Genomic DNA, 13,202 nt, shown 5'->3' on the forward strand with positions numbered 1-13,202 from the left:
GTAAGGATGTAGATGGATTTGAAAGAAAAAGTAATAAGTCATCAGCATAAAGAGAAACTTTATGCTCAACACCTCCTCTCCAAATCCCAGTCAATTCAGAACAATTTCAAAATGCTATCGCCAAAGGTTCTATAGCCAAATCAAAGAGAAAGGGACTTAAAGGGCATCCCTGATGTGTGCCACTTTTGAGGTTAAATAACTGGGATTTCTGAAAATTAGTTAAAACAGAAGCAGGACACAAATACAGCAATTTGATCCAAGAGATAAAACTTTGACCAAAGTCAAATTTTTCTAAAACTGCAAAAAGGTAGTTCCACTCTATATGATCAAATGCTTTCTCCGCATCGAGGGAAATAACATGTTCAGGAATCCCAGTTGGAGGTGAATATAGAATATTGAATAGATGCCGTATGTTTAAAAAAAGGGAGACTGTTTTTAATAAAGCTAGTTTGGTCATCAGAGATAATAGAGGGAATAACAGTTTCTAATCTATAAGCCAAAACTTTAGCCAAGATTTTGACATCAACATTAAGCAAAGAGATCGGCCTATATGAGGAACACTCTGTTGGGTCTTTACCCTTTTTTTGATAAAAGAATAATAGATGCCTCATTAAAAGAGGGTGGCACTTTGCCGCAATTAAACGAGTCAGATAATACTGAGAATAACTGAGGAGAAAGAAGTGAGGAGAATGATTTATAAAATTCTACGGGGAACCCATCAGGTCCAGGAGATTTCCCTGAGGACAATGCAGAAATTGCAAAAGATATTTCTTCTGATGATATAGGCGCATTAAGTTTGGCTTTAAAATCAGATGAAAGCGAAGAAATATTCAGATTTTTTTTAAAAATTGATCAACAGAGATATTGTCATTCAAAGATTCAGAGGAATAAAGTGGAGAATAGAAATTTTTGAATGCGTCATTAATTTCTAAATGATCCGATGTAAAGTCTCTGTTCTCCTTCCGGATCTTTGTAATATGTTGTTTGGCTTTGGAACGCCTCAGCTGATTGGCTAGAAATTTACTAGATTTGTCACCATGAATGTAAAAGCGACTCTTACTTTCGAGAAGTTGGTGTTCGACAGGTTGAGTAGACAAAAGATTGAATTTAGCTTGAAGTTCTTGTATAGTTTCTTGTACAGTTCAGGATTCTTAGTTTGAGCATACAGTTGATCCAATTGTTTAATCTGGTTAATGAGGTCTAATTGATCTGCACAGAACTTTCTATTAAGATTTGCTGTATAGGAGATTATTTGACCCCTCAGATATGCTTTCATGGCATCCCAGACAATCTGGGATGACACTTCAGGTGATGTATTAGTGTTAAAATAAAAGGTTATCTGATCCTTGATAAATTTTAGAAAATCATCATCCGATAATAAAGTCAAATCAAACCGCCAGTATTTATTCCTCTGGGGGAGACCAGGAAAGTTTAAAGAGAGAGTAATTGGGGCATAGTCAGAAATCAGTATACTCTGATAATCACAAGAATAGACAAATGGAATGAGTTGGTTATCGAGTAAGAAGTAGTCAATTCTAATGAAGGTATGGTGAACATGTGAAAAAAAAATCTCTCCCAGTAGGATGAAGAAAATGCCATATATCAGAGATACCATAATTAGAAAGAAATGATTGGATAGCTAAGGCAGATTTAGTAGGTAGTCTAGTAACAGAGGACGATCGATCCAAATTAGGATCTAACCAACAATTGAAGTCGCCACCCAGTATAAGAGAGTATGAGTTTAAGTCTGGTAGTGAGGAAAAAAAAACATTCAAAAAAATTAACATCATCAAAATTGGGGGCATACAGGTTTGCTAGTACAACATTAGTATTGTATAATTTACCGGAAACAATAATAAAACGGCCATTTGTATCAGATATCTTATGGAGTTCAAAAGGAGTATTTGAGTTAATAAGGATGGAGACCCCCCCCCCCCCAGCTTTAGCGGCAAAGGATGAATGAAAGTGCTGACCCTCCCACTTTGACAAAAGCCGGGAGTTTTCAGAACAACGAATATGAGTTTCTTGAAGGAAAGCAATGTCAGCTTTGAGTTGTTTAATATGTGAGAGTACCTTCCTTCTTTTAACAGGATGATTCAATCCCTTTACATTCCAGCTCACAAATTTAAGTGTACTAGCCATTATCAATTGTTAATGCATAAAAGGCAGCAGGCATACAAAAAGTCAAGCAATACAATATCAGTCTGGGAGCAGAAATGTAAACATAGATTCGTAGAATCAAAACATAAACATATCCTGAGTAACAAAGAAAAGCAATAGAAACAGTGAGTGATGTTAAAACTGGAAAACCCACCCCACCCTCGCAACCCACAACTAGACGGCTACCAAAAAAAGCAGCTAGCTCTACCAAAAAAATTAACCCAAAAATGACTTCCAGATCTGTGTCATTAACAACAGTTCCATATAAATAATATAGCAAATGGTAGCTAATTTATGCACTGGAAAACATAATTACAGATAGGAACAACTTCTGCAGAAGTATAAAACTTAATACAGAGAAAATCAAAGGAAAACCAAAACTAACCTACCTGCGAAAAAATTATAGAAGATTAAAAGGAGAGAAAAAAAGGGAGGGAGAAAAAGGGGGAAATTCTAGGTTCAAGGAGAGTACTTATCAACCATTTACAGAAAAAAAAAGGCAGCAAAACTTAAATTGTAAATCAACCAACAGGGAGGCCTTCAATAAAAAACACCAAACCTCCAAAGCAAGTTAGAGTCAATTGTAGAACTCTATAGATAGTTATACAAAATAAAATAGAATACACAAGTACAATCTAAACGTCCGCAGGGAAGCATTAAGCACAGAATATCTATTTAGAAAAAATGTACCAAGTCCAGGGAGAGATTGTCTATCTCCCTTGGAGTTTCAATAGGTAGTGTCTGAGTTATTCAAGTAAAGTCTGAGTCCGGAAAAAAAGTACTTTTACTACGAGAGGTACTTATCCACCTTTTTAGAAAGTCCGACCAGGTTCCGAAGAAGACTGGATAGCCGGAAGACTTCCAACAAATGCCTCAGCCTCCTTCACCGACTTAAACCACTTATATTCTCCATTAGCAAGCGTAACTCGGAGATCGGCAGGATTGCGAAGTGAGGGTCTAAAACCACGATCGAAAAGCACCTTCATCACACCTTTAAACTCAGCACGCATCTTCAAAACCTGGGGGGCATAATCATCCACAAAACGAATGGTTGAATTTCGAAAAGCAAAAGTACCTCTGCGGCGCGCCTCCATAATCAAACGGTTTTTCACCTGGTATTGATGAAAGCACAAAATTACTGGTCGTGGGTGTGAGCCCAACATTGCGCGGGGGACATAGACCCTGTGTGCCCTTTCAAGCTCAGGTGGAGTTGGAAAAAATTCTTTCCCAAAAATCTCACAAAGAAAATCGGAAAAAAAAGTTTACGAGGGAACCCTGTTCGGTGGCCTCTGGCAATCCAAGAATTCGTAAATTGCAACGTCTGCTCCGGTTTTCAAGGTCCACCATTTTGGAAAAAAGTTTACTATATTTCTCCATATAGGGTGGAACAGAGGGTCTCAAGGTATTCGACGTGGCGTTTTAAATCATCAGAGGTCGAGTCGATGCAAGATAAATGTACGGCATGTTTGTCCACTCTAGCACTGATCCCATCCAATTTGGCATCCAGCTGGTTGAAAAAAGTTCTAAATTCCTTTAAAATATCTTCTCGGTGTTGTTCCAGAGCAGCGATAATCTCAGTCGGCGAAGCCGTAACTTCCTGTTTCCCAGATTTAGAGATTCTGATAGACATTATAAAATAGATGTGTTCGCAGGCAAGCAAAAGAGACCTAATAAAATTCCTAACTAAGGTTTAAGAATGTAGACATATAGTGCAAAGATAGGGAAAATAACGGAGCAAAAGTTCAAAGCAGCTAAGCAGTCGCCATCTTACCGGAAGTGAGAGAATATATTCATTTTTATGGTATTTACTCTACCTACTAATGTTATTGGTTATACCATCCTTTTATCAAGATCTTCTTGAATTTTTTTCAGTAATGGTAAGTAATTTAATTTATATAAGTTCTTTACATCATTATCAACTCTTATACCTAAATATTTTATACCATTTGCCGGCCATCTAAATTGAGTTATTAATCGACATTGACTATAATCTCCTTCAGTAAGAGGTAAAATTTCACTTTTATCCCAATTTATTTTATAACCTGATATTTTCCCATATTCTTCTAATCTATAGGATAATTTACGCAACGAGTGCAATGGGTTTCTTAAATAAAGCAGAACATCATCAGCAAATAAGTTAATCTTGTATTCTTCCTGATTAACTCTAAAACCCTTAATATCTGGGTCCATTCTAATTAATTCAGTTAATGGTTCTATCGCCAACACAAATAAAGCAGGTGATAATGGTCTAGTTTGCCTAATGGTCAACCTTGCCTAGTTGACCTTGTTAACTGAAATGGTCTTGAAATTTGACCATTTGTCACTACTTTAGCTTTGGGATTAATACTTAAGGTTTTAATCCATTTTATAAAAGATACTCCTAATCCATATTTTTCCAATACTTTAAATAAAAAATCCCATTCCAATCTATCAAATGCTTTTTCGGCATCTAAAGCAACTGCCACACTCATTTCCTCCCTCTTTTGCACCAAATGAATTATACTAAATAACCGAGTTACATTATCTGCCGATTGTCTATTTTTAATAAATCCTGTTTGATCCATATGTACTAATTTTGGTAAGTATTTAGATAATCTGTTAGATAAGATTTTTGCTATTATTTTATAATCAGTGTTTAATAAAAAAATAGGTCTATATGATGCTGGCTTTAAAAGACCTTTTTTTGGCAATACTATTAAAATAGCTGTCGAAAAAGATTCTGGAAGTTTATGCATTCTTTCCGCTTGATGTATTAACTCCATAAAAGGAGGAATTAATAAATCTTTAAACTTTTTATAAAATTCAGGTGGAAAACCATCTTCTCCTGGAGATTTATTACTTTGAAGTGATCCTAGGGCTTCTTCGACCTCTTTCAATGTAAAAGGCATATCTAATCCCTTCTGTTCTTCCGTATTTAATTTTGGAAGAGTTATTTGTGATTTAAAAACCTTTCTATCTTGACATTACCATTTTGTGATTCTGATTTATACAACTCAGAATAAAAATTCTTAAAAGTTTCATTAATTTCTAAAGGTTTATAAGTAATTTTATTTACTCTTGTTCAAATTGCATTTATTGTTTTAGAAGTCTGGTCTGTTTTTAACTGCCATGCAAGGACCTTATGTGATCTTTCACCTAGTTCATAATATCTCTGTTTAGTTCTCATAATTGCTTTTTCTGTTTGATATGTCTGGAGTGTATTATATTGTAACTTATTAATAAGTTGGCTTTGTTTTTCTTCTGTCATATTTCTTTGAGATTCTTTTTCTAATTTTGTAATCTTTTTCCAATTGATCTATTTCTATCATATATTCCTTCTTAATTTTAGAAGTATAACTTATTATCTGACCTCTCAAATATGCCTTCATTGCTTCCCACAATATAAATTTATCATCAACTGAATGTGAATTTGTATCTAAAAAGAACTGAATCTGCTTTTTCATAAAATCACAAAAATCTTTACGTTTTAGTAATATTGAATTAAATCCCATCTATAAATTGATTCCTCTTTATCTGTCATTGTCATTATCAAAGGAGAATGATCTGACAATATTCTCGCTTTATATTCCACATTTTTCACTCTATCTTGAATATTCGTTGATAATAGGAAAAAAATCTATCCTTGAATATGTCTTATGTCTATTTGAATAAAATGAATAATCTCTTTTGGATTAATTCTTCTCCATATATCAATCAAATTTAAGTCTTTCATCAATGATAGAGTTAATTTTACTACTTTTGATTTTGTGACAACCTTTGTTGATCTATCTAAAACTGGATCTAGACAAAAGTTAAAATCTCCACCTATTAATATTTTGTCATGTGCGTTAGCCAAATTCAAAAAGACCTCTTGTATAAATTTTACATCATTTTCATTTGGTGCATAAATATTCATAAGAGTCCATAGTTCTGAAAAAATTTGACAATGTATAATTACATATCTCCCCGCCAAATCAATTAATACGTTTTGTATTTTAATTGGTAAATTTTTATTAACCAAAATTGCAACTCCTCTCGCCTTTGAATTAAATGAAGCTGCAATAACATTTCCAACCCAGTCTCTTTTTAATTTCTGATGTTCTATGTCTGTTAAATGTGTTTCTTGTAAAAAAGCTATATCGGTTTTCATTTTTTTAATGTATGTTAAAATTCTTTTTCTTTTTACCGGTCCATTAAGCCCGTTAACATTAAAACTTAAAAAATTTAGTAAATTAGTCATTATTTTTAATTATGTTACTCCAATCTATAATAATACCTAATCTTTCAACTTTTGTGGTATCTTGGGAAATCTTTGTAAAATTCTCCATGTTGCTATGTGTGTCCCCACTGATCATCCAGGCAGAAAGGTAGAAGAAAAATAGAGTATAAAGAAAAAAACAAAATACCCCCCTACTAATGTTGTGAAAAAAAACACAACATTACCCCCCTCTGTTGTACGGGTCATGGCGATCACCATGATTACACACGTGAATCCTGTAGTAACTGATCCAAAGCTCCCCAGCCCCTCCCCCCGCAACATAAAAAAGTATATATATAAAAGAAGAAAAAAAATACTATTCTCAATTAGTATTTCTGAAATTTTGCTTTTCTCCCCTGTATCATCCTTAAATGTCCATCACTTCTGTTCACTGTCTCTATCTTCTTTAATCCATTACGCTTGGAAGTCTGTATGAGTAATTAGTGAATAAATAGAAGTTTTTGTGCGAACTCCTCTGCTTCTCGATAATTGGTAAAAAAAAAAATCTTCTTGTTCTCTCCTCCAAAAAAATTATCAGTGTTGCTGGGTGACGCATTATAAATTTATAACCCTTTTCCCATAAGACTTTTTTCACTGGGTTAAATTCCTTCTTTCTCTTCAAAAGGTTATAACTTATATCAGGATAGAAAAGAACTGCCTTCCCTGCTATCATCAATGGCCCGTTTCTCTTTTTGGCACATTGGGCAGCTGCCTTCAGGATCTTTTCTTTATCTTGGTATCTTAAGCATTTTATCAAAATTGATCGTGGATTTTGATCAGCTTGAGGTCTTGACCTTAAGACTATATGAGCCCTTTCAATTTCAATTAGAATTTCTCCTTCCATTTCCAATTTTTCAGGGATCCATTTTTGAAAAAAAAATATTGGATTTTCTCCTTCTATATCTTCTTTAAGTCCAACAATTTTAATATTGTTTCGTCTACTAAAATTTTCAAGCTTATCAATTTTTTCCATAAATTGTTTTCTTTCTGATGTCCAGGCAGTAGTATCATTTTCCATTTTATTCATTCTTTCAACTATGTCTTCCATTGTAGTTTCCAAATCTATAATTCTCTTTTCCATTTTTTCCTGTCTTTTTGTCATTTTATCAAACATAATCTCCATATTTGTCATTTTTCTTTTGATTACTTTTAATGCGCCTAATTTACGCATTATTTGCATCAAAGTCTTTTCTTTTCCAGAAAAACTTTTACTTCCATCTTCATCTGATTTTTCCAGAGAATCTGACTCTCCCTCAGATTCACTTTCACTTTCGGTTTCAGTCGTAACTGGGATGTGTAGTTCTGGTTGCTTACGTTTACGCATGCTCCTTTCTTCACGTTTGCGCAGTTCTCGTTGGTCTTTTTCTTTAGGATTGATCGATGTTGCCGCAGTTTCCTGTTCTGTGTCGCTGGAGGTGAAATGTACCTGAGCCCGTGGTTCTTTAGCAGAAGTAGGCCTTGATTCTGTTCCAACTTGCGTTGTCTTCACAGTAGTAGTTTTCTTCATCTTCTGTTTGTGAGGCATAACTTGAAACAATCCAGAGTAGTTTATAAGTAACTTTTAGAAAGTATTGACTAACTTTTCTTAACTTAAACATTAATTTATTGATTTTTTACGGGAGAGCTAGGTTCCAGCGTCTCGATCCTACGTCATCACGTGACGTCCCCCCCAGCAATGCCTTTCTCACCATATGCTTTCTTTAATGTGCTGACATTCCATTTGGCAACCAGCCGTCTGTTCCTTTAAATTCTTTGTGACCCAGCTTCTTAGCTTCTCCCTCTGGTCCAATCAACATGTACATCTTGTCCAGTTAAAATGGAAAAATACTGAGGGCCTCCAACTCCTGGATTCTTCACACATTACTTTTGGAATGCTCCCTGTTCTTTGTGTCATGCCCATCATTACAGTTTATCTTGCTGATGTATCGACCATGCAGCAGTCACTCTCGGCACTCCGTTATCTCTGCCAGCCAACGATGAGTGGTGTTGGCTGGATGGGTTTTAATTTGGTCTAGGTAATTTTATTTGGTTATTGACAAATCTTTTTGAGATTACTTGGCAAGGGTCTCTTTTTTTTTAAAGACAGACAAAACTTTAAAAATTATCAAAGATTGCTGCTTTTTGAATCTGTGTCCATTCAAATGGATAACATAACATCACACAAGCATATGTAAACTGGTGGTTTCAAGCATGGTAAAGTCTAAGCATCACAAGTGCCAATGACTATCTATCTCTTGCCTAATTAAGTGACATTGTATCCCAAATAAATGAAGGGAATCTTGGCTATTTTCTTGATTTAGTTTTTGCTCGTTAAGTGTTGTCCAAATTAAGTGGCTTCACCTTTTAACTGATGGCCTGATTAACCAGAATCCACAGTGTTTAAGATTTTTAATGTATTTGCTCTGTGACTTTTAGTTTGAAATATTAACTTCCGAAGAACTGTTTCTTGATTTACTTAAATATTTAATGGTTATTCATCTATAAAAGCCATAATTCAAATTTCATTCTGCTCAGTTCACTAAAGAAGAGTTCCATAGTTGGTTAGATAGTTTGGGTGAGTGTTTATTCTCCTTCTACTACCTTACCTATTGATGTAAAAAGTTTGGAAGGATGGAAATCTGTTCTTTAATTTAGCATGTAACATGTTTCTTTACAGAAACTACCAGTTTAGTGCTGTGATTGGCAGTTCTGGTGTTCTGAGACAGAAAGGGGTAGGTTCTGTTCCATTTGGTGTCAGCAATATGCTCAGGACCTGCTTTTTGCCCAATGGATGAATGTCCCACCTTTTAAGTTAACACTGCTTTCATTGTTCCTGATTTGTTAAATTGTGGTGTCCTACAATTTGAACAGATTTTGGAGCTGAATGGCAAATTTGGGGTTCTTGTGTACAGGCCCTTGTGATAAAAGGTATTTCCAACACGACAGCTCAGCAGCCTCTTCTGTGACCTGGGTAGTTTCCTTTCAATATAGGAAATCGAGGTTTGTCTGTACTTCCTCTTTTGGACTGTCACTTCTGCACATAAATCACATGGTAGGGATTTCAAAACAATTGGCCAATGGAATCCACCCTATATTTAAGCAGTAAATCTGCGGTCATCATTAATATTCTACAGCAGGCTATTGGCTCTAACTACAGTGGATTTGGTTTCAGGTGTTGATCCGGTTCCAGATTCAAAGAAGGCTGGTTGTAATTCCAAAGTCTGTCACTCCAGAGCGAATTAAGGAAAACTTTCAGGTAAGTAAGATTTGAGGCGTATTCCTCAACATTTCCTGGCCTGTTTCCTCTAATTTGTGGTGCAGTTCCCTGGAACACCTGCAATTACCCTTCCATTGCTGGCACTTACTGGGGACTTCTTAAGCTGTTTTGCCATTTTTCTTCTTTTTGGTACAACTGCTGCTGGGTGAGTGTGGTTGTTTGAGTGCTGTTAAGTTAGCTAGTGCATAAGTATGCTGGTTAGAGAGGGAATGTGTTCCAGCTGAACTGAGTAAATCAGTTTTTCCTATGGGTCACTCCTTTATTGTTTTCAAGGTGTTTTTAAGTAGATGAGGTAAGCATTTCAGAACTGCATGACCATAGGCTGATGGCCTATGCTTCCTGAAGTTTTTAAAGTTGCCTGTTGTCCAGTACGAAGTAGGGTTTTCATTTGATTCTTAGATCTGCACTTTCATTGTGCTTAGATTACCACTTAATTGCCATATTCATTTTGTTGTGTGTTGGGGGAAGAGAATGAGAGAAAGCTAAAGCAAATAGGTTAAGTTAGGTGAGTTAAAGTGACTAAATTTTAGGGACTTTTGTGGTGGGTCCATGATTGGCTTCTATGAAGTTCTACCTTTGAACTTGTTTGTAACTAGTACCCTGAGTTTTGTTAATTAGGATGACTGGCAGTCTCCATTGAAGAATTGTGATGCTTGTCTGGGGTGGGTAATCCATTCTATGCTACTCTGGTGGTAACATCTAGTTTTATTTTTGTAATTGTGGTCTTAATGGCTATTTTCTAGAGAACAAAATTTGTATCTAGGTAGCTATTTGCTGGGCCCTCGTGTGTGTTGCGTACACAGTGTTGCTTTGTAATAAATGCCACAATTGTTACGTTTGTGCTTATCTCTATACTTGTCAGTACTTTTAGTGTATGGAAACTTTTAAATATGGCATCTGTTGAAGTGTTCATTAAAGCTCCTTCTGAGGAGCTGCTTGAGCAGTTTACAAAAGATCAACTTTTGCAGCTGGCTCCTGATTACAAAATTGAGCTTACTAACACTGAAAATGGTTGAAAGGAGTATAAAAATTGTCAAGAAGTGTTGATAGACAATGGGGTTCTTGAAGCTAGTTCAACCTGTCCCATAGTGCCCAATCCATAATCCTTTGTCAGAGGCTGGCATTGAGTTGAGGCTAAACGAGATGGACAGAGCTGCAAGTGAAGCAATTAGTGGACAGGAATAAGGAACACAAACTACATTTAGAACATGAGCGTTTCCTTATGGAGTTGTAGTTTAAGAAGTCTCATACATAATCCTGTATTTCATGTAGGTAGCCATTGTAAATAAGCTCCACCATTTGCTGAGAAGGATGCCGAAGTACTTCTCTCATGTTGATTGTGATGGGGTCAAAATGGCTTTCTTGAAATCTTGTGAATTAGTTCCTGAGTCTTGTCAGGCAACACTTTATTCGCTATAGTAAGCTTGACGGGAAAGCATGTTGAGTTTGTCGGGGATGTGGGTGGGGAGTCTGCTTGACCAGCGGTGTTTAATTTCTATTTGAGTTAAAGAACAACGTGGTTAACTCTTCATGCTTGAGGAATTGAAGAGCTGTCTGCCTGATGTTGCATCTGTTTGTCTAAATGAGCAAAAGGCATCAACCCTTGAGTAAGCTGCCATATTGGAAGATGAGTATGTCTTCACCCACAAAGTCAGTGTTCCCTGTAAACAGCAAGCTGGGTGCAGGTCTATCTTATCAAGCACTATCTTTAAAACCAGTAGCCCACCTCAACCTTGCCTAAGAATTTTACATCTGAGAATGCCATGTTTCTACTGCAAGAAGCCTGGTCATCTAATTACTGAATGCTCAGTGCTTAATGAAAATCAGGAATCTGTGAAGCCTGTAGCTTTTGTGAAAACTAACAGACTCCTGTCTCCATTTGGTGACATCTCAAACAAGGAACATGAGTTGGCTGGCTGGCTCTCCCTAACGGATGGTTTCATTTCTCCTGCCTCTGATCCTGAGTCAAAGCAACCCATTAAGATCAGAGCTTTTCAGTCTAATTCTGTAGGATGTTTTGCTATTCTGAGTTTGCTTTGGGTTCAGAGACACTTGTAAGAGAGTTTGGTACAGGTTTTCTTTTATCCATGTCTTTGCATAACTTTTGTCTCCAATCAGGTTCAGTTTCTGGTGAAGTTGTGGCCCTTTGTTCCCAGATACCAATTGAAGGCATGCCTTTCATTCTAGGAAACAATTTGGCAGGTGGTAGTGCTCTCTACTCCTGAAGTAACCTCTAATCCTGTGGTGCAGATCAGCTTGAGCTGACTATCCAGATACCTTTCCTGTTTGTGTTACTACTCATGCAATGTCCAAGAAAGATCAAAGGCAAGGCAAGAGCTCTGACAGTCTCCCAATCTGTGACACTTTTATGGCTTAAGGTGATGTAGATCTAACAGGGTTTGGCCACGTGTTTCCTCTTGTGAACAGCTAGCACTTGAACAGAAAAAGACCCTTTTGTCCCCTCTGAAGAGGAAACAATTTAGAGGCCTTGTGTGGTTATTAGCAATGGGTGTTAGTGAGAAAGCAGTCTCCAAAAATGTCTGTTCAGGATGATTTGAGTAGTGTTTATCAAATTGATCCTGATGTTTCCCAGCCTGACATAGTGTGTTTGGCTCACGATCATAACCTCGCTGATCATTTGGGCACTAGGAAAACTCTTGATTGTACACTTAGGCATTTCTTCTGGTCTGGTGTGAAGCCTGATGTAGCACAGTACTCTAGGTCATGCCAGGTGTGTCAGGTTGCTGGTAAGCTTAATCAGAAGCTCTCTATATCATGTCCCTGCCACTGGGGTAGCTTTAGGTTGCACCAGAGCAAACTTTTTAGGGATGAGGTTATGTCCTGTACATTTCCTGGCCTATGTTTCCTCTTTAACCTGGTTCTTTGGGATACCTGCAATGAGCCTTCCATTGCCAGCACCAGCTGGGAACTGCTTTTAAAACAAGGCCATTCCCTCTCCCCCTCTCCCATTCTGCAGCCAGCACTACCACATCACGATCACCCTTCTTCCATTACCTTAATAAAAATTTTCTGTTTCTCATTCCTGTCGCGGCCCAACTCTTTTGGTTTACTTCCTGAGCCAAGGTTGTAAGAGGGGATAGGAAGAGGAGATATGAAGGTGATGCATTGCACCAGCTCATAGTTAAGTTTAGCTCTGTATAGTGCATTTTTTAGGGGTGGATGGGGGAAAGAACTAAATTTATGACAGTAAACTTGAGGCTTCTGATTTGTCTTTGGAAGATCAAATGCTATGGTTACTTTTCAGCTCCTTATTAAATCCCAGCTGAAAAGCTCATGGTAAGATTATTTCCACATGTCGTGTGTCATTTCACCAATCTTTCACTATTTTAATTTTACAATCTAATTGTGTTTCTGCTGTTACAGGTGTTTGATTTTCAGTTGAGTGATGAGGAAATGAAGAGTATTCTTTCCTTCAACAGGAATTGGCGAAGCTGTCCTCTAGAATGGTGAGTTGTATGCACGTATCTATTAAGGCTGAAATTACTGCTACTCCATTGACAGACAGAAGCAGTCCCCATTAGTAAAAGC

General features: G+C 36.7%; 1 protein-coding gene across 3 annotated transcripts in view; it reads left to right on the forward strand.

Moving 5' to 3' along the window:
- LOC132398385 (aldo-keto reductase family 1 member B1-like) overlaps positions 1 to 13,202 on the forward strand; it is a 39,619-nt gene that overhangs the window by 16,711 nt on the left and 9,706 nt on the right. For all 3 annotated transcript variants that reach the window (XM_059977731.1, XM_059977734.1, XM_059977732.1), the window contains 2 exons: positions 9,549 to 9,632; positions 13,038 to 13,120. In XM_059977731.1, the coding sequence (XP_059833714.1) occupies positions 9,549 to 9,632; positions 13,038 to 13,120 (167 nt within the window). The remainder of the gene's footprint in view (positions 1 to 9,548; positions 9,633 to 13,037; positions 13,121 to 13,202) is intronic.

Source organism: Hypanus sabinus, chromosome 8, assembly GCF_030144855.1.
Source record: "Hypanus sabinus isolate sHypSab1 chromosome 8, sHypSab1.hap1, whole genome shotgun sequence".
Lineage (NCBI taxonomy): Eukaryota > Metazoa > Chordata > Chondrichthyes > Myliobatiformes > Dasyatidae > Hypanus > Hypanus sabinus.